At 69.6% G+C, this 27972-nt stretch overlaps 6 protein-coding genes across 6 annotated transcripts; 2 read left to right on the top strand and 4 right to left on the bottom strand.

The window, feature by feature from the left end:
* Positions 1-1067: 1067 nt before the first annotated feature.
* CHLNCDRAFT_134593 (hypothetical protein) lies at positions 1068-3768 on the bottom strand (the record flags this gene model as incomplete). The annotated part of the gene is made up of 6 exons (XM_005847297.1): positions 1068-1750; positions 1926-2121; positions 2322-2408; positions 2555-2787; positions 3005-3108; positions 3566-3768. 6 exons carry the CDS (start codon positions 3766-3768, stop codon positions 1068-1070), a joined length of 1506 nt encoding a protein of 501 aa, XP_005847359.1.
* A 421-nt stretch (positions 3769-4189) lies between these two features.
* Positions 4190-7590, bottom strand: CHLNCDRAFT_134592 (expressed protein; the record flags this gene model as incomplete). The annotated part of the gene is made up of 12 exons (XM_005847296.1): positions 4190-4358; positions 4508-4566; positions 4717-4800; positions 5016-5093; positions 5272-5335; positions 5563-5641; positions 5815-5926; positions 6102-6189; positions 6336-6409; positions 6622-6687; positions 6802-6915; positions 7159-7590. The coding sequence occupies 12 exons, from the start codon at positions 7588-7590 to the stop codon at positions 4190-4192; spliced, it is 1419 nt and encodes a 472-aa protein (XP_005847358.1).
* Positions 7591-7889: 299 nt separating this feature from the next.
* Positions 7890-10659, top strand: CHLNCDRAFT_56181 (hypothetical protein; the record flags this gene model as incomplete). The annotated part of the gene is made up of 11 exons (XM_005847467.1): positions 7890-7904; positions 8265-8380; positions 8520-8598; positions 8788-8869; positions 9007-9094; positions 9254-9267; positions 9444-9479; positions 9698-9780; positions 9889-9942; positions 10109-10193; positions 10585-10659. The coding sequence occupies exons 2-11, from the start codon at positions 8275-8277 to the stop codon at positions 10657-10659; spliced, it is 702 nt and encodes a 233-aa protein (XP_005847529.1). The 5' UTR covers positions 7890-7904; positions 8265-8274.
* A 658-nt stretch (positions 10660-11317) lies between these two features.
* CHLNCDRAFT_134590 (hypothetical protein) lies at positions 11318-13503 on the top strand (the record flags this gene model as incomplete). The annotated part of the gene is made up of 7 exons (XM_005847466.1): positions 11318-11725; positions 11926-11948; positions 12111-12267; positions 12483-12567; positions 12772-12867; positions 13001-13170; positions 13357-13503. The coding sequence occupies 7 exons, from the start codon at positions 11318-11320 to the stop codon at positions 13501-13503; spliced, it is 1086 nt and encodes a 361-aa protein (XP_005847528.1).
* Positions 13504-13615: 112 nt separating this feature from the next.
* CHLNCDRAFT_134589 (hypothetical protein) lies at positions 13616-15809 on the bottom strand (the record flags this gene model as incomplete). Its single annotated transcript, XM_005847295.1, has 6 exons — positions 13616-14208; positions 14380-14547; positions 14775-14862; positions 15108-15224; positions 15367-15501; positions 15660-15809. The coding sequence occupies 6 exons, from the start codon at positions 15807-15809 to the stop codon at positions 13616-13618; spliced, it is 1251 nt and encodes a 416-aa protein (XP_005847357.1).
* A 731-nt stretch (positions 15810-16540) lies between these two features.
* Positions 16541-27767, bottom strand: CHLNCDRAFT_134588 (hypothetical protein; the record flags this gene model as incomplete). The annotated part of the gene is made up of 27 exons (XM_005847294.1): positions 16541-16671; positions 16892-17021; positions 17322-17422; positions 17673-17763; positions 17972-18034; positions 18271-18438; positions 18654-18784; positions 19054-19159; positions 19427-19509; positions 19817-19924; positions 20106-20897; positions 21105-21272; positions 21518-21608; positions 21848-22012; positions 22262-22573; positions 23316-23629; positions 24179-24238; positions 24491-24612; positions 24821-24891; positions 25122-25385; positions 25590-25734; positions 26032-26141; positions 26497-26577; positions 26840-26893; positions 27063-27137; positions 27345-27475; positions 27656-27767. 27 exons carry the CDS (start codon positions 27765-27767, stop codon positions 16541-16543), a joined length of 4179 nt encoding a protein of 1392 aa, XP_005847356.1.
* Between the last annotated feature and the right edge of the window lie 205 nt (positions 27768-27972).

Raw genomic sequence — 27972 nt, 5'->3', positions numbered from 1 at the left:
TGGCTCAGAGGCTGCAAGAGGAATCTGTGGGGCCCAGGGCACCTGCGTGGTAGGCCCATGCCCTCGTCCCAATACGTGCCGCAATCGCTGCCCCGCAGGGCAAGCTAGCCGCAGGCGGCCCGTCGCCCCCATCCGCCGCCGCTCGCACCCGCTGGCCTGAAAAGGGCGTCCCGTCCGCTGGCCTGCCCCAGTGTTCGTGGACTACAGTTACATGCCAGCTGCCACAGGGTATTGTGCCAGCAGGTCTGGATGGGCTTGTAGGCGGGCCCCCAAGCGGGCGCCAGTGCGCCACGCCGGGGCCGGGCCTTCACCCCGCAAAAAGCCGGCCGGCGACAGCCAGGCCTGTTTCAGCAGAGCGATGAAAGCCGTGTGTGGGAAAAGCAGAGGCTGAGGGGCCAGCACTAGGAGAGGCGACACGCATACAAAGCTGGGGGGCGGCCGGAGCACAGTCAGGGGGCGCACCGGCGCCAAGATGCATATGGGTAGGCCGACAGAGCCTGCCAGCCGTGTGGGTGTTGCCACAGGCGGCACGGGGCGCGCGCAAAAAAAAAGGGCGGCGGCTGGCTTCGTGTCAGGCGGACGTCAGGGATAAAACGCAGCATACGGGGGGGCGCCACAAGGGGCTGCCTTTGGGCAAAAAGCTTGCAAAAATTGGCAGGGGTAGGGGTAGGGGTATATCAATTAAATGCTTTCACAACGTGAGCCTCTCGATCACTGACCTAAGCAAGTATGGGGGAGGCAGAAGCAGGGAGAGCAAGCAGGGTGGGGCAGGCAAATGTGCTGCCCGCCGCGGCGCGCGCAGGTGGGCGCGGCGCGCCAAGCCGGGGCGGCAGGGCAGGGACGAATGAATCAGGGTCAGCTACAGGGCAAAGAGATAAAGGGGCAGGGGGGAAATGGGGTATTCGCATTGGCAGATACATGGGGCCGGATGCAGGGCCGCCTGGGCCAGCCGCTGGTGCGGCAGGTAAGGCTTGCGGCATCCGCATGTCCCAAAAGAATAAACGCGCCGCGCTAGCAGTGGCGCGGAGAGGGGTAATGGGATGAAAGGGGGCGGCAGCTGAATCATTTCAGGTGTGCGAGGGCCCCGGCAGGTGGCCGTCCTCTGACAGGTCTGTGGAGGTGGCATGGCAGAGCGCGAGGGGCGCCGTCAGCCCCACCGTCGCCCCTGCCACTGCTGCTGGCGCGGCGTCTGGCAGCGATGCCGCGGCCAGCTGCGCGCCTGGTCCCTCCAGGTCCAGCGCTGCCGCTTGCACGCCAGCCAGCAGATCGGCCGGTGCTGCCTGCAGCTCGCGGAGCAGCGCCAGGTCGTCCGCCGCCGCAGCCGAGGCGGGCTCAGCCAGCGGGCTGGCAGCCAGCTGCTGCGCGTCTGCCGCCGGCGCCGCCGCGGAGGTCGCCGCCGCGTCCTGCGCCGCCGCGTGCACCGCGCCAGCCACCATCTGCTGCAGCTGGTGTGCATGCAGCGCCGTCGCCGCATGCTGCTCCAGGCGCAGCGCCTGCACCTCGTCCAGTAGCTGGCGGGGCGCCGCCGCAGCGGCCACAGCCTGTTGCCCGTGATACTCTGCTGCCACGCCCGGCGGGGGCGCGTGGTGCAGCAGCGGCGCCGCCAGCTCAGCAGCCATACCCGGCTCCGCAGCCGGCTCCGCCGCGCCGGCCAGCAGCTCCTCTGGCAGCGCCATGGCCGCAGCAGCCGCCTCCGCCACCTCGTACTCGGCGGCAGCCTGCTCGGCGGCAGCCGACTCGACGGCCCACTCTGCAGGTGCGAGGTGCGGGCGCAGGGCAGGACGCGGTCAGCCTCAGAATGCGGGCCGACACGGCTTGCCCGGCAAGGCGGGTGCCGGCGCGCCTCGAGCAACCTTCATGCTGCTGCCCCTGGCTGTTCAGCCTGCCGCGCTCCCCAGGCCCCGCCCTCCTGCCTGGCCGCCCACCTGGGTCCACGCTGTATCCCGTGTGCAGCACCTCAAAGTGCGCCTTGGCCCAGGATGTGACCGCCAGGCGCACGTCAAAGTCGGGGCAGAAGTCCTGCTCAAAGCGCAGCTGGGCGGGGCCGCGGTACGGGCGCTGCACCGGCTGCCCGTTCTGCCAGCTGATCTCCTTGGCGTCCTCGGGGTAGGACAGCACCACCTGGCGGGAGGCAGGGGCAGGAGGGGGAAGGGGGCAGGATGCCAGGTCAGCAGACCACACAGCACCCAGCGCGGCGGCTGGAGGGCGGCCAGGCTGCATGCACGCTGCTGGCGGGGCCCAGGGAGGCGCCGGAGGCTTGCGTGTGCGGGCATGCAAGCAGCGCTGCCTCCTGCCCCCTCCCCGCCCGCCCCACGCCTCACCTCCAGGTGGCCGCGCCGCGCCACCACATCCAGCACCGTGCCGCGCATGACGGGCGCCTTGAGCGGCAGCAGGCTGCCCGCCGTTATCTGCGGGAGGCGGGGCAGGCGGGGGAGGGCGGCGCGTGGTGAGGAGGGCAGCAGCGGGAGACCGGGCGTGATGAGCGGGGCAGCTGGGCTGGGCTGGGCCAGGTAAGGCAGCCAGCCTACACGCCATACCGGCACCGCGGGGTCACCTGGGAGCAGAAGCCCATGGCGCGCTGGTGCGGCGTGTCTGGCGCCGACATGCACTTGTGCAGCGCGGTGTGGCTGGGCGGCAGGTCGGCGGGGATGACGCCAAACTCGACCGCCGTGTTGCCCTTGACGCGCAGGCGCCAGCGCAGCACGCCCTGCTCGCGGGTGCTGGTATCCGACACCAGCAGCTTGGGGCCCATGCCGGTGAGGCGCACCGAGCGCACGGCGTCGCCGCCTGCGGCGCGGGAGGGGCGGGGCGGGGAGCGGCGGTGTGAGGCGGGGGGAGGATCGGGCATGGGGTGCAGGCCGCGGCGGGTGCGCGCGCGGTCGCATCGCTGTGCCCGGCATGGCCCGCCTGCGCAGCCAGCGCAAGATGCTGCTGCCGCCGTGGGCAGCCATGCAGGCTGGGCTGCGAGCGGGCAGGCTGCCGCCATGCAGCAGCCCGCACTCACCCTCGCTGAACTGGAAGCGGAAGCCGCCTGCCTCGCTGAACTCGCGGTCAAAGCCAGCGCCCGTGGCCTCCTCTAGGTGCAGCCGCTCGCTCCAGCTGCGGTGCCTGCGCCAGGGACAGGATCCGGGGCGGGAACTGGGGCCGCGTCAGTGCCGGCGCGCGGGGAGAGGCGGCGAGGGGCAGCGGCAGAGGGTGGAAAGCCGTGGCACGCGGCCGGCCCGGCCTGACCACTTGACTAGGCACTCTGGCCAGCTAGGCGAGGGTTGCAGCAAACGGCGGTAGCCGAGAAGGTGAAACAACTCGCTGCGTGCCCAAGCGAGGCCCACCGCCGCACGCCGGCCGCTAGATAGCGGCGGGCATGCAGGGGCCGGGGGCGGGCCCGGGCCTCCCCCTCACTGTTTCCAGGCCCCAAAACTGGGCGATCGCGGGCGACGGCCCGCCGGCAGGCCAAGAGTCTGTGCGGCCCCCAGGCGTCCACGCTGCGGGCGCAGGCCCAGCGTGCGGCAGCGCGAAGACCGCGGCGCGGCGGCGTCAGGGGCCCCAGGGACGACAATGCACCAACCTGAAGCGCTGGGCCTGGGCCGGGTCGCCTCCAGCGAGCGCCAGGACTTTTTCGCGCGCTACGTGCTCCAGCAGCGGCAGCCGGCTGCCCGGCTCCTTGCGACTGAAGTAGCTATTGGTCTGCTGCAGCGCCACCAGGCTGCGGGCGTTTAGGCGGCGCAGCACCTCCAGGATGGGCAGAGGGGGGAGTGTGAGGAGCTCCATGCTGTTGTCTCTGAGACTCCGTTGCATGCTAGTCCCGTGTGAAGGCAAGGGGACGAAATAATGGATGGTTTGACACGGGTGGCTGCCTTTGGTCCACGCTGGTGGCTGCCAGCCACAAACGCCGAGGGCCCCGAATCTGGTGCCCCATGGCAGCCGGTCGTCCCAACAACGGACTCCCACTACCGCATGCCAGCTTCTCCAAACGCCCTCGCATCGTTTTTTCCGCGCTCCAGCCCACCGCCATGCATGTTCGAACGGGACGGCAGCGGAGGCCCCGAAGCGCCGGAATAACACATCAGGGAGCATGAGCGAGGGAGAAAAAGGAGAGAAAAGGCCAGCGCAAGAAGCGGGAAGTGGCGCCGCCTCGTCGCCGCCGCCGCCGCCGCCGCCGCCGCGAAGCTGGCGCGGCGTACGCCGGGGGCTACTGCTGCTGCTGCTGCTGCTGCTGTTGCTGCTGCTGCTGCTGCTCCTGCTCCTCCTCCTGCTGGCCGGCCATGGGGTCGTAGGGGCAGGTGAAGCGGAAGCCGCGGCCCTCGTACGCGCCGCCCCGCAGGAAGTGGCCCCACAGCTCCTCCTTGGTGGTGTAGTGCCTGCGTGGGGCACAGCCGGGCAGGGGCGCAGCCAGCGCGGTGAGCAGAAGACAGGCGGGTCGCATGCTGCCGCCTTCCTGCTCGTAGCAGCGCACTGGCTGCACAGCTGCATCGGTGGCGTTGTGCGCACGCCGCGGCCCGATGCTCACTTGAGGTCTGGGTTTTGTTGGAGGTAGTACTTCTCGTCCCAGCAGTCGGGGCCACGGACCTGCGCAGGCACAGCCACCAGGGGCAGCATTACAGCAGTGGGAATGCGTGCTGCATGCTCGGGCGAGAGTCCGGCACCGGCAGTGCACACACAGCACACGACGGCAGCCCCAGCGCCAGCACACGGCGCCGCGCCTGCACCCACGCCCACCTGCATCCACGCCAGGCGCGGGTAGCGGAAGGGCTTGGGGTCGTCCCGGTACACGTTGCTGACAACATCGGGCTTGCCTGATGCCTGCACGCATGCCACATAAGACAAGGGTCAGGGTCCGCCAACAGGGCAGCGAAGCGGGGTGGCTCTCCGTAGGAAGCACCCCCCTTAAAGGGCAGCCAGCTCTGGTAGGCAAGCATGTGCGCAGGCCAGCTCCCCAAGCCCCCCGTCTCGACCATCCGTGCCTCCTGCACTCCCAGCGGCATGCGCCCTGCCTGCCCCCCCAGGCCGCCCCCCACCTGCGCCTCCATCCACTCTGTGTACTTCTTGGCCTGTACCGCAAACGACCAGTCGTTCTGCACCACCCGCTCCTTCACCTGCATGGGGCGGGGAGGGAGAGGGAGAGGGAGGCGGGCTGGCGGGTGAGGCCATTGCACGTGCACGCGCATGCGGGTGGGGAGCACAGCGCTGGGACACCTGGCATCCGCAAGGGGGCAGGCAGAGATGTGCCACGCATCTTGCCAAGCACGCGCAGCCCAGCCTGCTTGCCTTGACAAACAGGACTTCAAAGGGGTTCAGCGACACGCCGTCCAGGTAGTTTTCGCCATACGGGTTGGCCCTGGCAGGCAGGGTGAGCACGGGGCAGGTTTGGAGCGCGGGGCAGCCGAGGAAAGCGCGGGTGACGGCGCTCGGAGGGCACGGGGTAGGGCCGACAGCGGCAGGGCACCCACACACGCGCAACCACACGCAGATCGGTCGGGGTGGTGGTGAGCCAGCAAGCCAGCAGCCAGGGCATGCCGCTACCGGCGCCAGATCACAGGCCGGTACCAGCAGGCAGCGGCTCACTGCTTGTTGCACCGCCAGTTGTCCTTGTCCAGCCAGTCCACCCCCTGGTACCGCATCATGAAGCTGTCCAGCCCAAACCCTATGGTACCACGGCAGCAGCAGCGACGGGCGGGCAATGGAAAGTGAGCGGCTCCGGGAAACGCAGGAAGGGGCAGCAGCACCGCCGGGCGCAGCCTTCCGGCCAGCGTGCCGGCAGCAGCGCAGCACCCCTCCACGCCCTCCCAGAGTCGCCGCCGCCCATGCCAGGCTCACCTGCGTTGAGCAGCGCCAGGCTGCTGCCCAGCTCCCCGTGCCAGATGACATCCCACATGCTGGTCCAGCAGGTGAACACGTTGCCGTCACGCACCCACACATCCAGCCCCACCTGCACCCGGCGGGCGGCAGACGTGAGAGAGGCAGGCAGCGGCGGCAGCAGGCGTGCCGGCGGGCGCAGCAACAGGGAGGCACTCGACCCGCGCGCCATAACCCTGCTGGCACGCATGGCACCGCCTGGCACAACCCAAGATGCTGGCTGCCGCTGCCGCCAGGCGTGCCTCCACCTTGTCTGTCGCCAGCACATACGACTGCACGTGCGGGTTGGTGCGCCACTCGCCCTTGGGGTTGCCCTGCCAGGGCGAGCCCTCGCAGCTGCAGCGCGCGTGGCGGCAGGGAGCGGCGCTCGCCTTCGGGGGGCGGCAGCAGGCTGGGCAGCGGCAGCCCTGGCATGCTGCATGCTGTTCCTCATTCCGTAACCGAAGCCCCTGTCGCCCAGCGACACACACACACACACACACCTGATGGTGGGCCCCACCAGCTTCACGTGGTCTGACAGCTTGTTGAAGAACAGGTCGTGCCAGCGAGTGCCGCTCTGCAGGCGTAGAATTGCAGGCGTGCGGGTGGTCAGGGCAGGCAGGCAGGCAGGCAGCCGCGGCCTGCTGCACCCAACATCAAGCAGCCCATATGAGGCACCGCAGCATTGCAGCAGCTGCAGCAGACACAGCAGCCGCAGCAGCAGCGGCTGCCGCAGCACCCCAGCCAGTCCAGCCATGGCTGGCCAGCCGGCCAGGCGGGGGCACGCACCCGCGCGTAGGGCGGGATGAAGGGCCCCCGCACGCTGGAGTTCATGAAGATGAAGAACTTGTAGTCCTGGTGGTGGCGCACACACGGGGAGCGGCAGTATGAATAACGGGAGGGTCAGCAGAGTGTGTGAGGGCGGCAGAGGGGTGGGTGGCCGCGCCGCCGCCGCCGCAGCCGCCTCACCTCTGCATTGACCTGGCCGCTGGAGAAGACCCAGCCGATGGTGCCCCAGTCGAAGCACTCATTCTTGTGGAAGACGTAGCGCGCGTTGGTGGGCAGAGCCGGCAGGTCAGGCTTCTGCTCTCGCAGCGGCAGAGAGAGGCGGCAGGTGGACGCAGCGGGTCGCAGGTTGGTGACAGCGGCTGGTGGTGGTGGCAGGAGGGTGGCCAGGCCCGCGGCTTGCAAAGGTGGGAGGCGCCAGCACCGGCAGCGGCGGCAGCGCTGGTGCGCAGGCCGGCATCAGCCCACGCGCAGCACACAGGCCCATCATCCAGCAGCACCACCCAGCAGCAGCACCACGGCAGCAGCGGCAGCACCCACCGGCTGGCCCTCCTGCTCCTGCACCACAATCACGTAAGTCACGCCGTCGTCTGCCGCCATGCCAAACTTGACGAAGAAGTTGAGGTTGTTGAGGTACTCGGGGTCGGTGTTGGAGAAGACGTAGACCAGCAGCGTGGGCGCCCAGGTGCCGTCGGGCAGGCGACGCTTGTCGACGGGCAGCGAGGGGGCGGCGGCGGCAGCGGCGCCGCCGCGGCGGAAGGAGGCGCCCCGCTGCGGCGTGGCGCTCCAGATCAGGTGGCCGGTGGTGAAGGCCCAGACGCACAGCAGCAGGCCCCCCACAACGGCAAGGCTTGAGATGGGGGAGCTCCTCCGCCGAGGGGCGGGCCGGGGCGGCTCTGCGCGGGTGGGCAGCACTAGCAGCGGATCGACATCCCCATCTGGCGATTGCCTGGCGCCCGTTCGCCTGTACATCGATCTGTTTGTATGTATCAACGCCGGCAGCTGCAGGCGGCCATGGTGAATGCAGGATGACGATGGAGCGATTGGGAAATTGAACAAGCATCGGTTTGAGCTGGTTTGGGCCGAGGAGCCCTCATCGTTGACACGTGGCCCGGCAGCATGCTGGAAACCTATAGCTGCGTTGCCCCGAGGCTCTGTTGTGAATAGGCAGGTGTGTGGCTGCGGCAGGAGCCACTTGCAGCCCGCCCCCGTCCCCGCCCGAGGAGGAGAGGACGCCTTCCGCTTCCGCGGCGTGATCCAGGGCACTAGCCGCTCGTTGGAAACAGGTGGGTCCTGCCGCAGCGCGCGATGGCAGCGGGGCCGCGGTTCGCCTGCTCGCGTTCAAGGCTGCCGGGCTTTTCACGGCCTGCGAGGCCCCTGGTCGCCCTCACCTGGCGGTGGCGGGCGCCTGGAGCGCCGCAGATACACGCTGGGGACAGCCCGACTGTAGCGCCGCGCCCCTCCCGCCGCCCCGCACTCCCGTTCCCTTGCCTGCACGCCTTCTGGCTGTGCTCCGCGATGCGTCTCTCCCCCACCGTGGCCTCTGCTGTTTGCCACCGAGGCAGCCGGGCTGCCGGGGCCGTGCCCAGCCCTCTCCCAGCCTCCTTCCCTGCGCCGTTGCCGCCTGCCCCTACGCCACCTTGCAGCGCCCCCACCATGACCACAAAGGAGCAGCGGTACGCCAAGATGGAGCTGCGCGGCAGCTCCTACAACCGCCACTGGAAGACAGACCTGAAGATGGCCACCTGCGCCGACCCGGGATGTGAGCGGCGGCGCCGGGGCTGCCGCACACCGCCGCAGGACGCCGCCCTCCGCCGCCCCCAGCCCCGCTCGCTGCTGCCCCCCGCCTGTCTTTCACGGGCGGTGCCGCTGTGCGCCGGACTCCTTGCCCACCCCTGCAGTCTGCTGCGTGTCCGCCTTCTGCTCCTGCTGCGTGTCTTACCACCTGCGCAAGAGGGTCCTGCGGGGCGACATGTCTCGGTGCGCTGCGGGGCCCGCACGGCGGCGGCAGCCCGGGGGCAGGGGGCAGGCACCACGGTCCGGCAACACTGGAGGCAGGGTGCAGCTGCCCAATGGCGCCGGGCCGGCGTATCAGCAGCTGGCCTGCGTGCCGGCGGCGGTCAGCCTGCGTGCCAGCACCATCGAGGCTGCCCCCCCTCCTGCCTGCAGCTACCTGTGCTGCAACGGCGACTGGCCCTGCTCCGGCCGCTGCGGCGAGCAGTCCTCTCCTGAGCTCTGCCTCTGCCTGGAGGTGCGGCCGCCAGCCGGCAGCCAGCCAGCCCTCCTGCTGGCCGTGTTTTTGCGGGCACAGCCTCCACATCCCCCCGCATATGCCCCTACTGCCTCTCTCACTCCCCGTGCCTGCCTCTTGACGCGCCCGTGCTGCAGGTCTCCTGCTGCTTTGCCCAGAGCGTGGCCTCCACCCGCTGGGCCATCCAGGACGAGATGCACCTGCAGAACACCAAGTGCGACAACTGTGAGTGGTGGTGGGTGGGTGGGGGGCGGGAGCAGGTGCCTGGGCGGTGCCTGGGCAGTGCCTGGGCAGTGCAGGGCCGGATCGCGTGCACTGTCGGTTCCGCTGCATGCCGCGCTGATCCGCTGGCTATGCCCCTGCGCCCCCTGCGTGCATCTGCAGGCATCATTGGCACGGTAAGCGAGCTCGCGCAGTGGCCGGCAGCGCGTGCTTGCCGGGGATGGGCGAGGCGCGCCGAGGCCGCAGCGCGGGCATAGCCCATTGCCCGCCTCGCCCCCCAGGGCTGGCTGGGCCCTGCCTGACGATGATGTCCCCCTGCCCCCTGCCCTCCCGCCACCCCTGCATGCATCAGATGATCTTCGCCCAGTATCTTGCGTGCATCTGCTGGGTGAGCAGCTGCTGCCTGTGCTGCTTTCCAGGCAGGGGGGCCGACGCGGCGGCCGGCCCTGGTCGTGGCATTGCCGCCGGTGGTGCACCCCTGGCAGCCCGCCAACCCACCTTTGCCCCGCCTGCTCGGGGCACGTTTCGCTCCCTCCCACCGTCCCCTATGCACACACACTACACACACACACACCGCCTCCCCCGCCTCCATGTTCTGCCCCGCAGCTGGCCGCCTGCATCTCCGGCAACGACGTGCTGAACGACCTGGCGCAGCTGACAGACATGATCGCCGACATCCTGTGGTGCTCGTGAGTGGGGCGGGGCCTGGCCTGCCGCTTCGTAACTTGTTTTGCTTGTTTCAGGAATCACACACCCGAGCTGAGCCGTCCCCTGCCCCCCTTCCCCGACCTTTGCAGGGTGTGCGCCTGCATGCAGACGCAGCACAAGGTGCAGCTGGATGAGCGCGACAGGTGCGCGGGCGGCTGGCGGGGGTGGGCGCCGCGAGAGGGGGCAACGCCGCTACTACCTGCTGTCGCCACAGGCCCTCGCTTGTCTCCGCTGGCCCAGCACCCTCCCAACTAGCCTCCCGACATTCCCTTCCCCCCTGCCTCCCCCACCACTGCGCCCGCCCCGCAGCAACCCCTCCATCGTGGTGGCACCCTACGCCGCCCCCGCCCCCCAGGCCATGCACCCCGGCGGCTACCCGCCGCAGCCCGCGCCGGTGAGCGGGCAAGGCCCGGGGGGTGTTGGGCCTCGGCAGCAGCGCAGCGCTCCGCTTCAACGGCCAGGCTCATGCTGGCCGCGACCTGCCTCTCTGCGCTGCCCTCCCGCTTGGTGGGAGGCTTCAGCTCTGACTGCCTTCCTGCCTGCTGGGCGCCTCCCTCCCTCCTTCCTGCCCCTTCCTGCAGTACGGCGCCGCCCCGTACGGTGCGCCGCCGCCCCAGCAGGGCATGTACCCTCCGCCGCCTCCCCAGGTGCGCACCCTGCATGCGCCGCTGGCTGTGGTGGATGCATGGGAGGAGGCATGCAGTGCTCGCGCACGCCGCTGCATCGCTCTTGCCCCCTGCACTGCTGACAGTGCCTGCTGCGCTGCTGCTGCTCCCGTGTGGCAGTACGGCGCCCCGCCCCCCGGCGCCTACCCGCCGCCGCCGCAGGCCTACCCGCCGCCCCAGGGCTGGGGCAAGTGATGCGGTCGAGCTGCGGGCAGGTGCAGGCTGGCCCCCAATCGCTGCCCGTCAGCGCAGCAGCTAGAGAGTGTCTGTGTCTTCGCGTGATTGTCTGCCTCCTGCAATCTCAACCCCTGTCTACGGCCCTCTTTCGAGATGTGCCGCCGGCCACCCATTGGCGCGGCTTGCGGCCTGTTTCACAGCAGGCCTTGTTCCATGAGAGAAGAGAGCTTGCTCTTGGCAATGCGTCCCCCCTTAGCACTGTAAGCACCGATTCCCCACGTGGGTGTGCCCCAAACACCAGCAGCCCTGGTTGGCATTGGCAGCGGCGGGAGCGCGCCAGGCACGCTGTGGCTGTGGCTGAGCATGGGGCCAAGGGATGCCATTATGTGCACACATAATTCTAGCGCGGTCGGTACATCTACAGTGTTCTATTTTCAATCCCCCAGCGTCTCGCTGACCTGCCGAAGTCATGGCACACTCGTGTGTGCACTTCAGCTCGACTCCCGCGGCCCAGCCACGCACATGCGGCGTCGTGGTGAGCCAGCAGGGCTGCTTGATGATGTCGGCGAGGGTGCAGGCTGGTGGATTGGTTGGGTGCAGGCGTCCGCCGCCGCCGCCGCCGCCGCCGCCGCCGTGGGCCCTTTGTTGGGTGAGCGCTGCACTCACCCACGCCGCCATGCTTTGCTTCCTGCAGAGGCAGCAGCTAGCGCAGCCCCCACGAGCACACGATAGCGCCTGCCATCTGCGGCAGGATGGCCCCGCGCTGGCGCAGCCCACGGGCCCCTCCCGGTCCGCCCTGCTCCGCCTCGCCCTGCTGGCGGCATCCGCCACGCTGCCGCCGCTCGGCGCGCCGCACCCGGCCCACGCGGCAGCGGCGGCGGCGGCAGCCCTGCCGCCGATACGTCCCGCAGCCGCGGCAGCAGCCGCGGGAGGGCCGCGCAGCTCGCTACTGCTGGACCCTCAGCTGCTGCCGATGCCGCCAGGCCCCATCGCCTTCCCTCGCCGCCAGCTGGACCTCAACTTTGCGGTGCTGCTGCTGCGCAGCGGGTACGAGGCCTGCGACGACCTGGACTTTGTGCCCATGGTGAGTGGCAGGCCATGAGGCGGGCACGGCGGCTGGGACAGAGGCGGGCACGGTGGCGGCGGCGGCGGTGGCGACTGCAGGGCTGCCCGTGGGTGGATGGGCGGCGGGCGGCGGCCTGCAGTAGTTCAGGTGTTGGCCCGCTCGCCTGCACCCGCCCGTGTGCCACAGGTACATGCGCCCGCCCCTCCCCTGCTGTGCAGGACGAGTTCCAGAAGCGGTGTGTGTGTGTGTGGTGTGGAGGGAGGAAGGGTGGTTGTGCCCTGAAGGGAGGAACTGTCAAGGTGCTGGCGGGAGGGTGAGGGTGGCCTCCACACCGGGGCGTGGCAGCCCTGCGCTGCTGCCGGCTCAGCTGCAGCTGGTCCCCTGCCCCGATGCCCCCTCCCAGGTTCTGGAAGCTGCGGCAGTCGGAGTGGGAGCCCTACCTCCTGCTGCACTCTCCGCTGCGCATCCTGCAGGGCCAGCTGACCGACCCTCTGTACTGTGACTTTATCATCTCATGCCAGGCCTTCACAGCCAGCGCCGCGATGCGGGAGGGGAGGCAGGTGGGGCCGTGGCTTGGATGGGTGGGGGCGGGGCGGGCTTACGGGAGGCGTGGGGACGCGAGGAGGCAGCGGCGCACCTGGCGGCGATGCGGCAGTAGCCTGGCACGCACCTGCCCTCGCTCCCTGCCCCCGCTTCCTGCCCCCGCTGCCATTGGGTTCCAATGCACCTGCCCAAGAGTGCCCTGCCTGGCCCTGCCTGCTGGGCATGCCCCCAGGTGTTTGAGGAATATGATGAGGAGAGCGAGGCGAAGCGGTTGGTATCGCGAGACCCCGCCCTGTCTGACAACGCGCTGCTGCCGGGTGCGGCGCTGCCCCCGGGCTGGCGCGGCAGCGCCGCCTGTGCCTGCTGGTATTCGCGTCCCCCGCGCTTCAGTCGCTGCAGCTGCGAGCCGACGCAGCTGCCGTCCTTCCCGCCTGCCTGCCTGCCTGCCTGCCTGCCTGCTGAGGTGTGACCCCAGCCCCTACTGTGCATATTGCACACCTAACGCTCGCCGCCACCTGCAGAGCGGTACTTTGAGAGGCACGGCGAGCTGATCTACCGCGGCCTGGTGGAAGGGTTCAGGGGGGAGCAGTTTGGGGGGCCGCCGCCCTGTGCACCAGGTGCGGCCATGCATGAGCAGCAGCCGCACACCACCGGGGGATGGTGGTGCTGCTGCTGCTGCCGCTGCTGCTGTGCCTTGAGAAGGGAGCTCCGAGCTTCTTGAGTGCAACAAGGCCGTGCTGCCTGCTGCAGGCGCCTCCTCTCAAGAGCTGCTGGCGGGTGTGCAGCGCCTGCTGGACATTTTTGTGGCCAAGGGGTTTGCGCTGAAGGCCACCCTCACTCCCCACACCAGCAGCGGCGGCGGCGGCGGCGGCGGTTTCACAGTTCGGCTAGACGGCCCGGCCAACCTGTGGAGCCTACAGGTGCCACCCAGTGGGAGGGTGGAGCCTGCAGTTGTTGCCTCCAGCCGCAGCACCACCACCAGCAGCCACCTATGCACACTGAGAATCAGCAGAGTCCAGCAGCTGGTGCCTGCCCCCCGGCGCCATCCATGCCCCCTGGCCCACACCGCCTGCCAGCTGCCCCTGCCCCTGCGCGCCGCTCTGCAGGCGCTGGCGGCGCGCCGCTCTTCCGTGTACCAGCAGCACGATGCGGCGGCGGTGGCCGCCTTCCTGCGGGCCAGCGGGCGCAGCAGCAGCTGCCGCCTGGCCTGGAGCGACACGGCGGTGACGCAGGAGTGGAGCCTGCAGGCCTGAGGCGGCTGGCTGGCCTTGCGCCTGTTTACAGGGACCCGCTCTGTCGGGAATAGGGTTTTTAGGGTTTAGGTTTCCCTTAAGTGACTTTAGGTTCCTTGCACTCTACTGTAAGTCACAGTGCATTAGCCATGTAGACCAGCCCCTCCTGGTCGGTGACGGAGAAGAGCTGGGAGCAGGGCCCCGCGGCGCCCAGGCAGCACGCCCGCACCGCCGCGGCCGGCTCCCGGAACAGCAGCCGCGGCGCCGCCCCCGCCGCCGCCTCCCGCAGCACTCCGATAGCGCCGCCGGCGGTGCAGAACACCAGCCGCCGGCTGCCACTGCCGATGCCGCCCGCGCCCTCAAACCGCACGTCGCACACAGCGGCGGGGACGTCGCCGGGGCCGCCGCCGCCCACAGAGCAGCACGTCACCGCCGCTTTCTGCGCCGCCGCCGCCGCCGCGGCGGTGCCGGGGCTGGCTGCAGCAGCAGACCCTCCAGCCCCAGAGGAGGAGGCGGCGCGGAGGTCCCACACCGCCACGCCGCCGTCGTCCCCTCCTGTGGCGCAACAGAAGTGCTGGGCGGGGTGCACGTCCAGGCAGGTGATGGCGGGGGCGGGGGCCGCCAGGCCCAGCCCCGCTCCCGCTGCCGCCGCAGAGCCGGCTGCCGGCTGCAGGAGCTGCAGGGCTGGGCGCCCCGCCTGCCGCGCATCCCACACGTGCACCAGGCCTGCGGGGGCAGGAGCAGGAGGCAGGAGCGGGGTCAAGCGCGGAGGCGGCGGCACACTGGGCGAGCGCCCATGCGGCACAGCAGCGGCAGTGCGGACCCGCGCGGTAGCGCCGGCTGCCGGACAGCTTCACTCGACAGCCTGGCTGGCCCCGGCCCCGCCCCACGCCCCACCTTGCAGGCTGCCGGTCACTGCCGTGTGCGGCCCATTCCAGCGCGCCGCCGCAAAGGTGACGGCGCCGGCACTGCCGTACAGCCGGCTGCCGGCGGTACCGTCGCCCGCCTCTAGCGGGGCCAGGGCCAGGCTGCCGTCGGCACCGGCGCTCAGCAGCTCGCGCCGGTCTGCAAGCAGGTGGGGTGGTCGGCGTGTGGAGAGGGCACAGAGAGGGCTGGCGCTCGGAAACCCACAGAGCAGGGCGGTGCTCAGAGAACAAGGCAACACCAGGCGGCAGATGGGGTGAGGACCCTGGGCAGGAGGCAGCACCAGGGCACGTTGGTCCGGGCAGCCATGCATCCCCCCAACCATCACCAACACACACACACACACACACACGGCACGCCAGCCCTACCTGGGTTGGCGGCCAGAGCCGTCACGGCGCCGGCGTGCGGCTCCAGCCAGGGCAGCAGCAGCGCGCCGTCGAAATCCTCCTCCCTCAGCTGCAGGCGGGGAGGGGCAGGGGAGGGGCAGGCAGGGCAGAGTGCGTGCGTGCTTAGCACAGGCAACAAAGAGCGCAGCACCAACCGTGTCCACAGCGCAGCCCGACACCGCACATAAAGCGGTGAACCAGTGATGCCCTGCTGCCCGATGCAGAGCGTAACAGACGCCCTGAACACCACCACCGGCAGCAGCCACCACCACCACCACCACCACCACCGCCGCCGCCGCCATCTGCCCCGCCCACCTGGATGTCGGCGGGCAGGGAGCCGGGCTGGGTGGGCACCTGCAGGCGCAGGCGCGCCACGGCGCCGTCGCCAGACCCCGCCAGCACCAGCACCGCGCCGCCGCCGCAGTCAGCCACCTGCAACGGCAGCAGCAGCCGCAGAGGCAGGGTCTGGAGGCAGGCTAGTGATAACTCCCACAGGCAGCAAGTAAGGTGGCAGGGCGGTGCAGCCACAGCAGCGCAGTGCCTGCCGCTGGGCGGCTGCGGCGCGGCAGCCCACAGCCGCCCCACTCGCCTCGAGCGCCGCCACGCGGCCGCGGTGCTGGAAGGATGCGAGGCGGGCCATGGCTGGCTGCCGCACAATCTCGTCCCCGCTGTGGCCCACAGCCAGGTCCAGCAAGGTCAGGCGCGACTCCTGCACAGCAGTGTGGCAGCCAGTGTGTGGTGGGACGCGCAGGAAAGGTGTAGAGAGTGGGCGAGCGCCACCTAGCCCGGCCGCTCTTCCTCCACAGTCTACTGCTCCCGGCTGCCCCTGCATGCCCCACCCACCAACCCACCCACCCACCCACCCACCTGCGCGTCCTGGCACCACGTGCCCAGCGCCAGCAGGTTGTGCGTGGTGGCCACGCCCTCCTCAGCAGCCCCCGCCGCCGCAAACGGGATGCCCGCCAGGCACGAGGCCTGCTCTGCCAGGAAGTGCCGGCTGAGAAAGGGCTTGCCCATCGCAGGCCGCGCTCGGGGGGCTGTGCCAAGGGGCTGCAGGGTCAGCGGCAGAGGGCAGGGAGCACAGGCAGCGGTGGGCGGGGGAGAAGTGGCAGCGGGCGGCGGCGGCGACGGCCAAGCGGCCGGCTACCTGTGCTGGGCGGGGATCGAGCTAGATCGCCTCAGCGAACACTTGGCTGCAAGAAAAGGGACAGTTGGCAGCGCCGGAAGTAGAGCAGCAATTGGGATGGCCATTGCGCCGCTATCGGGACGCTGCTGCGTGCGGATCGAGGGATCGCGCATCCTGCATATTGATATCAACCGGCCGCCACGCCTCACCTGCAGCGATGGTGCTGGGGATGATCGCAAGGCTTGAGAGCTGAAGGAGAGGAGTGCGAAGGGTGAGGTTGCGGCAGATTCATCCGGCGGTTTGATCCTCATCTGCTGCAAGCAAAGCTGCGCTGCCCGCGTGGCGTCGCCGCTCGCCCGCCTGGTCACCTGTCCAGGCGGCCGATGCTGGCGCGGATGAAAAGGCTGGCTGCAGCTGCCGTGGCGCATGATGGGGATTCCGCCTCGCAGTCCAATAGCCAATGCAACGCATTACATGCCGAGGCACACATGCCAGTCACTGCTGCCAACCACCCGACAGCATCGACAGGTGGACCCAGGCTGCGCATGCACGCTGCAGCTGTCCCCACGCATTGCTGCTCTGCTGCCTCCCCCCGACGCCAGCCGAGCCCGCCTCCGCCGCATCACTCCAGCATGCGCGTCCAGTCATACGGCTCAAACTGCTTCCTAAACTCCTCCGCCCACTGCTGCTGGATGGAGGGGTTCTCCTGCCGCGCCCGCCGGTGCATGTCCTCCTGAGGCAGGCTCAGCAGGCCTGCAGGGGAAGGGGTGGGGGGCGCGGGCACGGCTGAGAGGTCAGGATGGGTGCCGCCAGGCTTGGGTTAAGGCGAGCGGCGGCTCCAGCGCTGGTGCCAGCAGTGCCATTCGTGCCGCAGCCTGCGCTCGGTCCCCACGCCTGCCACACCCGACCCTCAGCCAGGCGCCTCAGGCACACCTCGCCACGCCAGCCCTCCCCAGGCTGCCCAGGCACCCACCAATCATGACCGAGCGAGCCAGCCCCGGGTCAAACTTCTCCTCATCGTCCACCACGTGCACAAAGCCGTCTGAGATGCCAAACTCGACGTTGAGGTAGGGGAAGTTGGGGGGGACGGAGCCGCGCAGGCCCTGCCGGGAGGGTAAGCGTGCGGGGAGGGGGAAAGCGAGGGTAAAGGTGGGGGTGAAGGTAAAGGCAAAGGTGGGAACGCGGCTGGGTGCAGGGGATGCCACTCAGCGAGTGCATGCGGGGCAGTGGGCTGCTGCAGTAGGGGCACCAGCCCGGTGCTTGAGCGGCGGGGGGCTGCCACCCTCAGCTCAGCAGCCCTCTTGCCCAGATGTATCCCAACCTACCAGATGTATCCGCAGCAGCACCACCATCACCACTGCCACCACCACCACCACCACACAACAGCCTGCACCCCCACACACCTTGGCCTTTGTGTCGATGAAGCGCTTGGCGTGGTGCTGCGCCCACTCGCTGGTGGCATCATCCACCGCCTTTTTGAAGAACATGGGGGCGCGCCCCGCCACTGCAGGCGGTACAGTGTTGCAGGGTGCAGTATTGATTGCAGTACGGTGTTGCGGTGCATGTGTTGCGGTGCGGTGTTGCAGCGCAGGCACCACGGCACAATCCCCCGTAGACGAAAAATAATGGAGGAATGCACCTGCTGCGCCGCTGCGCAATCTGTTGCAGGGGCAACCGAGCAAGGGCCGCTGGCTGCGGCCGCCTGTGACACCCCGCCACCGCCCACCGCCACCACTCAGTCCATCCCCACGCACCCGCGGGCGGCACCGGCACGCACTCCACCACCGCGTGGCTGCGCATGCTGCCAAGGTGCAGCGCTGTCTCGAAGAAGACCACCTCCTGGCCCTGCAGGGGGGCAGGGGTGGAGGATGCGGGCAGGTAGGGAGGAGAGTTGAACAAGCAAGCCGGAGGCAGGAGCGAGCAGGCAGGCAGAGGCAGTCACAAGCAGATGCACGCAGAGGCAGAGGGGTGCAAGAGGCCAAGTACATGCAGCAGCAGGAGAGAGAAAGCTCAGCCAGCCAGCCAGCCAGGCAGGCGCTGCAAGGCGGGCAACGCTCGCCTGCTTCATGAACATCTGGATCAGGCACTTCTTGAAGTTGCGCAGCTCGCTCCACACCTGCGGGCGGGCGGGCCGCAGGGCTGCCACGTCAGCAGCGCCACCTCAGCGCCGCAGCGCCCCGCAGCCTGTGCAGGCGCGGTGCTTGGCAGGTGGCACAAAGCAGGGGCGACCGCCATGCGCTGGCCCTGAATCTGCTACCACACACACTCCTCCACCCCCCTGCCCACCCAACCCACAGTGCCCATGCCACACCCACGCGTGCCCACGCACACACACCGAGGCAGCAGCCCCACCTGCTCGTCCACCTGCCGCGTTGAGGCGACGTGCTCCGCGGGCACAATGACGCAGTGGCCCGGCACCAGGCGGCCGCGGGCGGGCAGCGCCAGGTAGGAGGACTGGCCGATGGCGACGGCCAGGTGGCGGGGGCGGGAGGCCGAGGAGAAGCACAGGCGGCACTTCTCCTGCGGGGGAGGAGGGGCCGGGGGGGCAGGCAGGGGCTTGTGGAGGGGCGGGGCAGATGCTGGCGTGGCTGGGCGGGAGGCGACCCACAAGCAGCAGTAGCGGTTGTAATGCCGGAGCGGCGCCGCCAGGCCTGAGCGGAGCCCAGCACCGCCAGGGCCGCAGCCACCTGCCCTGCCAGCCCTTTGATCAAAGCGGTACCGTCCGGTACCCTCACCAGCGCCGAGTTCATGCGGTTGTACTCCCGTATCTGGCGCTGCTTGTCGCGCTGCTGCTGCCCCTCCCTGCCCTTCTTGCCCGCCCGCTTGTCCAGCATCTCCAGCCCCGCATCGTGGTCGTACTCAGCATCTGCGGGGAGGGGGTACGGGCAGTACGGCGTGCAGTGAGCGGTAAGAGCGGGCAGCAGGGTTTGTGAGGCTGTACAACCGCACAAGATGGTGGCGCGAAGCAGGCAGGGCAGCCAGCATGGCGTGCCAGCAGGCGCAGGGGGACCAGCCAGAGGCGCTCGGTGGCGCGTATGCCGCCGAACCCTAACCCACCAGCCACGCCAGCCACACAAGCCACACAAGCTCCCCACCCCCACACAGCCTGCAGCCTCATCAGGCGCCCCCCCCCACCTGGGTCGTAGTCTGCCTGCTTGTACCGCTGGCTGCGCGTGATGCCAGCCGCCAGCCGCGCATCGATGTCGCCCTCGTCGCCGTGCTTGGTGCGCTTCATCAGCGTCTGTGGCGTGGGCGGAGGGGTGGACGGCGGTGGCGGCAGCGAGCGTGATGTGTAGGGCTGGGTGCAGATGCGGCATCCCCACCACCCACCACCCACCACCACGGCATCCCTACCGTGCAGGATGCCATCCACCGCACATGCACACCCCAAACACCCACCACCACCACCACCAGCCAGCTGCAGGTATGTGTCGCCATTACCAGGAACACACACACACACACACGCGCGCGAACGACAGACACCCAGGCAGCGCAGCCGCCCCTTCACCTGCAGGTCTGTGTCGTCGTCGTCGGCAAAGTATTTGGAGCGCTCGCCGCCCTCGTACCGCTGCACTCGCTTCTGCTTGCGCCCTGCTGGCGGGCGGGCAGCCGCGTGCGCGGGCAGGGCGTGGGCAGAGGTGGGCTGGCAGCGGGGCGGGCAGGTGGTCCAGGAGCGTGCATGCAGGAGGCCGGCGGCGGCGGCCAGGAGCACCAGCAATGCAAGCCCAGCGGCCACCTCCCCCGACCTCCCACATACAGGCGCACACACATACACACAGAGACATACACAGATACACACACAGACAGGCGGAAGCAGGCCGATGTAGGCATACACAGAAACAGATGCAGATGCACACAGATACACACACACACACACACACACTGCACAAGCACCCACCTCCGTCGAGCAGGCCTGTCCCTGCCTCCTCCCGCCCAAAGGCGCCCGGCACCGCCCTGCCCCGGGCATCCACCTGAGGCAGAACAACAGTCTCGCGCTCAGGCGGCGCTGCAGGCAGGAGGGCGGACAGGGGGGCAGGGTGAGCAGGTTGGGGGGTGAGGGAGCAGGGAGAGGCGGGCTGCTGCAGGGTGAGCTGGCACGGGCGGCGGACGAGGCACGGCAGGCATGCCAGCAGCAGAGGGCAGTGCAGTGCAGTGCAGGGCAGTGCAGGGCAGGGCAGGGCACGCACCCTGGGCCTCTGGTGGCGGAGCCTTCCCCGTCAGCCTCGCCCGCAGCATGGCCGCAACCGACAGGTTGTTAGCGCCGCCGCCGCCGCCGCTGCGCGCAGCCGGCCGCTGCTCGCCGCCGTCGCCTCCGCCTGCCTCCGCTGCTGGCCCTGCTGCTGCCGCTGCGGGGCGGGCCGCCAGGCTGGCCCTCTCGGCCGCCATGGCTGCCGCCGCGCTGGGGCGCTCCTGGCGCCGCTGCGCCTCCCTTGCTTCCTCGCTGTCGCTGCCGCTGGAAGCTGACGGCTGCACCTCTGCGCCCGCCCCGGGCCGCTCCTCCCCGCCTTCTCTCCCACCCTGCTGCTGTTGCTGCATCGCCTGGAACTGATCCATGAAGGAACCGTCTGCCTGAAACTGGTTGAGCTCTGCCGCCGCAGCCTTGAGAACGGCGGCGTCCTCGTGGCGACCAAGCGGGTCCCTCGCCGGCCGCCGCCGCCCCTCTGCCTCCTCCCTGCCCCGCGCCGGGCGGTCGTCCCGCGGCCGGTCGCCGCGGTGCTGCTCCCGATCCCGCCGCCGCTCGCCAGCCTCGTCCTCCCGCCGCCTGTCCCTGTCACCGCCGCCACCGCGGTCGCCGCGGTCGCCCCTGCGCTCCCCTTCCCGCCGCCTGTCCCCGTCGCCACCGCCGCGGTCGCCCCCGTCCCGCCGCGCGCCAGGCGGCCCGCCCTCCTGCCGCCGCTCCCCACACTCGCTGCCGCGCCGCCACGACAGGCTGCCCGCCTCGCGTGGCCGCTGCATTTGGCTGCGCACGCTCTTCATCTCTGCAGACGGTCCAGGTGGCAGCAAGCCCACTCAGGGCAGGCACATGAGAGGAATTGAAGACAACGGGCAGGCTCCAGCCGCCACCCAGCGGAGGGCAGAGTAGGGCTGCAGCAGCCAGGGCCCTACTTTAGAAGAATTAGAAGAATTAAGAAAAGAAGAAAGGAAGCAACCCCGCCATGCTCTGCACGCTGCGTCTGCCACCTCACCCGACAGGTAAGCGGCCTTGTCGCCCTCCCGTCCCTTGCCCCCCTTCCCTCCCTCGCCACCGCCGCCGCCCTCCTCGCCCTCCCGCATGCGCCGCCGCTCCGCCTGCCTCGCCCCAAACTCGGGGTCGGTGGCGCGCCGGTCCCTAGCAGAGTGCAGGTGTGCCATGCCTGCAGGCAGCGAAGCAGGGCGAGCGATGAACGTGCAATGCTGGGCACGCTGGGAGCGACAAGTTACGGCAGGTAGGCGGAGCAGCTTGCACCCGGCAGCGGGCCCCATGCTGCGGCAGCCGAGGGGCGGCCTGGGCACGACAGGAGGCAGGGAACCGAGCTTCACACGCCCTCCTGGCAGCCAGCACGACAGGAGGCAGAAACAAAAGACGGCTCCACACGCCCCCTGCTGGCGGCCCACTGACCGTGCGCCGCCCGCCGCCCAGCCGTGAGCCCCCCAGTCAGCTCAGCCAGCGACCCAAACCGCTCAGACACCACTTCATTCAGCTTCTTGCCCTGCAAGCGGCAGGGGGAATGACGGGTGAGCGAGGGAGTGGTGGGAGGAGTTTGGAGGAGGCTGCAGTGTGGAGGCAGAAGCACAGATGCACTGAGGTGTTGCAGCAGCAACAGCACCAGCAGCGGCAGCGCCCTGCAGCGGGTGGCCCGCCAAGCAGCCGCCGGCATTTCCAAAACGGGAGCAGCGGCAGCGGCAGCGCCAGACCCAGCCCCAGCCCGCAGCCCGCAGCCCGCCGCACCTCCTGCTCCGCCTGCTGCTGCGCGCGCTTGAGGGCCTTGAGGCGCCAGCTGGCGCCGCCGTCGCCAATGCCCGCCGCGGGGCGCACGGGCGGCGCCCCTGCCGCGGCGCCCTCCCCGGGCACGCCGCTGCCTCCGTCTTTGAAGTAGGGATTCAGCTCTCGCTCCTGTGGATGGTCGAGTGCGCGGCGAGGGAGAGATGCAGCGGCAGGGGTGGATGGCGGAGAGGCGCAGGGTGTGCACCAGACAAGGGCTGCCGGCACAGGCCGGGGTGGCTACTCGTGAGCAGGCGGCTGGCTCAGAGCGCTGCAATCCGGGGTGTTTCGGGCAGGCTGCGCATGCCTGCCCAGCTGGTTAGCTGCTCAGCAATCCACCTGCGACCAGCTGCGCGACACCCCCCACACCCTGCCCCTCACCGACACAAACGGACGGTCGGGGTCCCGCCGCTGCTCCTCCTCCTCCTGGCGCTCCTGCTCCTCCTCCTCTGCCGCCAGCTGCGCGTCTGTCTTGGGGCGCTGCATGGGCTTGGTCATCCAATCCTCCCGCTGCGCCCCGCTCGCCAAGCCTCCCTCGCCGTCGCTGTCGCTGCCGCTGGAAGGGTCGTCCCAGGGCTGGCCGCGCCCGCGCCGTCGCCCGCCGCCTCCCAGCTTGCCGCCCTCGTCGCTGCTGCCACCTCCGCCGCCGCTTGAGGAGTCGTGCTGCTTTTTGTGCTTGGACGACTTCTTCTCCTGCAGGCGAGGTCGTCGAATGGAGGGCACAGGCAGTGGTGGAGCAGCAGCGGCGGCAGCCAGTGCCAGGCGGCAGTGGCGGCGGCGGGTGGCAGGCGGCTGCAGCGGCGGAACTCAGGCTGGGCCGCGCAGCAGCACCCCTTGCCTTCTTGTGCTTCTGTTTCTTCTCCCGCTTCTCCTTTTTGCGCTCATCCCGCGCGAGCCGCTCGGCCTCCGCCCGGTCCACGAGCTTGATTCCCGACAGCATGGTGGGCTGGCCTGCGGGTGCGCCACGAGCCTACGAGCGGCCCCCGCCCGTCCGGCGTGACGCAAGGTGATGGGTTTCAGCCAAGACGCCGCCCAGGCAGTGTGCACGCTCCCTGGGCACTGGAATACTTTGAAGATCAACCGTGCAGCAGCGATGCAGCGCCCAAGAGTGCCCTCGAGGCTGGCAATGGCACAGCACTCTCAGCGTCCCGCCGCCGCCACTCTGGTGCACCATTCGCTGCTGAGAGACGCATCGATGTCTGCACATCAATGCAGCCAGGCAGTATGTGCTGCGTCCTCTTCATGCCAGCCTCGGCCGCCCATCCCACAGCTCAACTGTCTAATGCCGCAAGGCTGGCCAGCCCGGGTGCTGGGCCCGCTTGTGCAGGCCCACCCACTGTTGGGTCAATGTGTTTGGACTATTACAACTCCACAATATGTGCATGGTCCAAAGAACGCAGCAGGGTGACCGGCGACCCATCCTCCCTCAACTCACAATCCTGCTCTGCTCCGCTGCCGCGCTGCCGCCGCCGCCCTCCAAATCTCCCGACCGCCGCCTGCTGCCGCCCCTCGCCGCTGCAGCTGCCCCGGCCTCCTCCCCGGCAGGCCACGGCGCCTCTGCAGCTGCAACCCCATCCACACCCTTCCTCAGCAGCGACTCTCTGTCGCTGCCGCCGCCCTGGCTGCTGCCGCCCGGCATGGCAGCCTGCCGCTCTATGCTGCCGCCGCTGCCGCCCGCTGTGGAGGGGATGGTGGCAGCCACCGCTATGGCCAGCAGCATCAATACCAAGCCGAACACAAAGGGTGCGCCTGCAAAGCGGCAGCGGGTGGAAAGGACGCATTTGAGGGCGGGGCCGCATCAGATCCGCTGTGGGTCGCAGCGGCGCGGCAGGCACAGGGGCCCTCCGTTGTGGATCCTGCCAGCCAGCAGCCCACCCCACACGACCAGTTGGCCACCCGCCTGGGAAGTAGGGCAGCGGGGAGTCGGTCTTTGTGAAGAGTGAGAAGAGGACGGCAAAGAGGAGGGGACCCGTGCCTGAGCAGGGCGGCAGCAGGGGAGGCAGGGTCAGTGCATGCATGGGGTGCCAGGCACAATGGGCAGGTGCCCGACACAGCAAATGTAGGTGGGTGGCAAGCCACATCAGGTATGGCAGGAGAAAGAAAGCGTGGAGGGCCATACCCGAGGCCAGCGCACGTGCGCCGTACAGCGCCCCCTGCACGCTGCCTTGCTCGTGCTCCTGCACACACAAATCACAGGTAGGGCAGCTGGGTGCGGTGCCCGACCAAGGCTAGCGGCCGTGGGAGCACGCCGAGTGTACAGGGGCCGACGCGAGTCCGGTATGCACCGCAGCCGCCGACCGCGGCTTGCCTGTGCGTTGTTGGACTTGATGCTGCTGATAGTGGGGAAACTCATGCTGCCTGCAGGCCGAGAGCAGCAGCAGGCCCTCCAGAAGTGTGACCCGACGCGGCTGCCGAGGCCGTGAGCTGCCCAGCTGGACCCGCCTCCTGCCGACCTTCAGCCTAGCCCATGGACCTGCCAGCCACCAGCAGCACCCCTCGCAGCCCCCGCCATCGGCCACCAGCAGCAGCCCTGGGCGGCAGCCCGCAATCCCACCCGACAACCTTCCCTCGGCAGCCGCCACTCTCGCCCACCCAGCAGCCGCCACTCACCCAGGGAGCCCAGGCCGATGCCCAGGAAGGCCACCCACTTGACCCCCGCCGCCGCCAGGATGACCTGCTGCACGGCAGAGGCCGCCAGCGCCACCAGAAGCACGCGCTGCTCCCCCAGCCAGCTGCAGTGGGGGCAAGGGAGGGAGGAAGGCCACAGCGGGTCGAGTTACACTGGCCGGGCAGGCAGTGGGCAGGCAATATAAGCTGTGCACAGCTTGACCATGCAGGTTACACGCTTCCCCCATCCCGGAAGCACCCCACAGCCCATCTGCCCCAATACGTCGGCCAGGCACCCTGAGCGCTGCCCAGGGCCAGCCCGCCTGGCCTCACTTGAGCAGGGTGCGCAGCAGCAGGGTCTGTACCAGCAGGCCGCAGGCGCCAAAGATCATGAAGATGTGGGACTGTGGTACGGGGGGCAGTACGGGGCGGCACATGATGGGGGCAGGCAGTACAGGCAACACACACAGACGCGGCTCCAAGCGTGCTCCAGCCGCACTGGCTGGCTGCCACACTGCGGCCGCCACATGCTGACAACACGCGACAGACAGCACGCCGCCCTCCTTCAGAGGCCCGCCACGCCAGCCACCCACCGCCCCAACCATTCAGCCACCACCCCAGCCAGCCGCCTCACCACATCCGCCACCCCAAACTCCATCTTCAGCTTCAGGTACTGCACCAGCAGGTCCTGCAGCCCCTCCGACACCACCCCCGTCAGCATCATGCACAGCGTGAGGCGCTTGAAGAGCGGGGAGCGCAGCAGGATGCGCGCCGCGCGCAGCGTGCTCAGCGCCACCACCCCGCCGCCGCCGCCGCCGCCTCCCGAGCTGCCTCCCGGGCTGCCTGGTGCGCCGGGGGCGGCGTCCTGGTGGCGGTGCTGCGCGTGGCACAGGCGTGCCTGTCGGGCAGGGGAGGCGGGGAGGCACCATGAGCAGAGTGGAGCAGCAGCGCGTCTGAAGGCCGGGCAGCTGCCGGCACAGCAGCCCGCCAGCAAGCGTCTCCCCAACACAATCACCACCACCAGTACCAGCCGCGGCGGCAGAGCTGGAGGCAGTCCCCCCTGCCTGCCCTGCCACGCCCCCCCCAGGTCCCCCAAACCCACCGCTGCCTTGGCCCCAGGCGACAGCGATTCTGGCAGGATCAGCAGGGTGTAGGCGGCACAGGCGCCCACGGTGCCAAGGGATGCCAGGGCTGCAGTGACGGGTGCCATGGCGGCGCCGGCGGCTGGGCCGATGAAGATCGCCACGCTGCGGGGAGAGGGGTGGAGGGGAGCACAGGGCACGGCAGGGCACGGCGGGTGGTGTGAAAACGTGGGAGTGTGTGAAGGGGGGTGGCAGGGGCTGGCAGGCGGCGGCGCCGGGACGAGAGGCTGGCATCCAGCGGCCGGGCCGGGCCCCCAGGCCAGTGCCGCCATCCCCCAGCCAGCGGCTCCAGACCAGCGGCATGCACCAACATCCCTCTCTCTCTCTCCACACACACACCCACACACAGTTCACCAACACACACACGATTCACACACACACACACACACACACCACTCTCACCTGAAGATGGCCATGATGAGGCCAAAGGTGGCGGCCCTGTTGGCGCGGCACAGCAGGTCGGCAATGTAGGCCAGCGAGACGGTGACGGAGGAGAGGGAGGAGATGAAGACCTGGGGTGGTGTGTGTGTGGGGTCGGGGGTGGGGTGCAGGGAGCAGGGACAGCTGGGTGAGGTGGCAGGGGGGCGGAGCGGGATGGGTGTGATGAGAGGGACAGCTGGGTGAGGTGGCAGGGGGGCAGGGGAGAGGGTGGCGTGGCGTGGCGTGGGGCGCGTGATGCGGTGAAGGGGACTGTGGGTTGTTGGTTGGGCCACATGAGGGCGGCAGGCTGCAAGGGGGGCTGCCGCAGCCGCCCCGGTGCGGCCCAGCGGTGGCACCGGGGCTCCCAACAAACCCACCATACACGTGCACCGCATAGTACCCACGCAGTACCACTGCACACCTGCACCATGCAGTACCACCACACACCTGTACCACGTAGTACCAGAGCAGGGGCAGGCCCGAGGTGAGGTGCAGCAGCACGATGGCGAGCGGGATGCAGGAGCAGGCCTGCAGTGGGGTGGGCGGTGGGCATGAGGGCGGGTGGGTGTGGCGGCTCCGGCAAGCGATGATCGTGAGACTCAGCACGGAGGGAGGCAGCAACCCCAGCACGGAGCAGGCAGCGGCCCCGGCAACAGCGGCAGCCCCGGAGGCGGCACCGGCCACAGCCCAGCAGCAGCAACCCCGGCAGCAGCAGCAGCGCCGGCAGTGGCAGCGGCCACAGCCCAGCGGCAGCAGCCCAGCAGCAGCAGCGCCAGCGTGCCTGCGACACCAGGAAGAACAGCTTGCGGCCGTGCAGGTCGCTCCAATGGCCCAGCAGCGGCGTCTGCGGGCAAGGGGCAGGCCGATGGTGGGCAGGAAGCGGGTGGGCAGGGGCGTTGCAAAGTGCGGCGTCCACCTGCTGCCGAGAATGCCGGCAGCGGCACCGGGTGCAGCCACCGCTGCATGCCACCGCCGCTGCCGCCACAACTGCTTCTGCCGCCGCCGCTGCTCACCAGCACTATGGACACGAGTGAGTTGGAGAAGAAGGAAGTCCAGGAGCTCCACAGCACAACATCCGCGTGCGCGTCCTGCTCGTGTTTGGTGCCAAGGGGTTGGCGGCGGCAGTGAGTGAGGCTGTGTGTGTGTGTGTGTGTGTGTGTGTGTGTGTGTGTAGGCCGCGCCAGTGAGCAGCATGGGGGATCTCATCGGCGGGGGCAAGCAGCCAGCAGGGCCGATGCGGAGCAGGCCTGCCACCCCAGGGCGCCAGCGACGGGCCGGGCGCAGCCGGCGCGCACCCGGCAGGCCGCGGCGTCGGGCGCGGCGGCATCGGAGGGCAGGCCGTCGCAGTGCAGCGTGTGGCCGGCTCGCCGCTCAGCAAAGTAGTCGGTCATGATGCCGGGGACGTGGGGCACCAGCAGGGTGAGCCCTGCGAGTCGTTGCATGGGAACTTCAGTAATGCATGGGGTACTTCAGTTTCGCATGGGGACAAGTTAACAAAAAGTTCTGGAGGCACAAACTCCTCCATCAGGAAGTTTGGTGCGAGGCGGACAAGACGGAGCGGTGACAAGGCGGGGCCGCGGCAGCGGCTGCCGCCCCACCGCCTCACCAGACATGTAGACGAGCAGCAGCGGGAACAGGCGCCACGCGCGGGTGTCCCAAAGCTCCCGCAGCAGCGGCTGGGCCTCCTGGTGTGGAGGACTGTGTTGGTGGCTGCGCATCTCCGCCTGCCCACCAGCCCGCATTCAGGCGGAGGTAGCTGCCTGTTGATCAAAGCTACAGGGCAGGTTTTGTCAGGCGCGGAACGGCCATGCCACTGGCTGCAGCCCCTGCGCCCAATGCCTCCACCCGCAGAAACGCAGGCAGCAGGTATGCTAAATTTGGAACGGATGTATGGATACGTCCCGCCGCTGCGATCGGGGCAAG

The sequence above is a fragment of the Chlorella variabilis genome (assembly GCF_000147415.1).
Source record: "Chlorella variabilis unplaced genomic scaffold CHLNCscaffold_11, whole genome shotgun sequence".
Lineage (NCBI taxonomy): Eukaryota > Viridiplantae > Chlorophyta > Trebouxiophyceae > Chlorellales > Chlorellaceae > Chlorella > Chlorella variabilis.
Note: the sequence above shows the minus strand (reverse complement) of the source record. Positions and strands in the feature narration are given on the sequence as shown.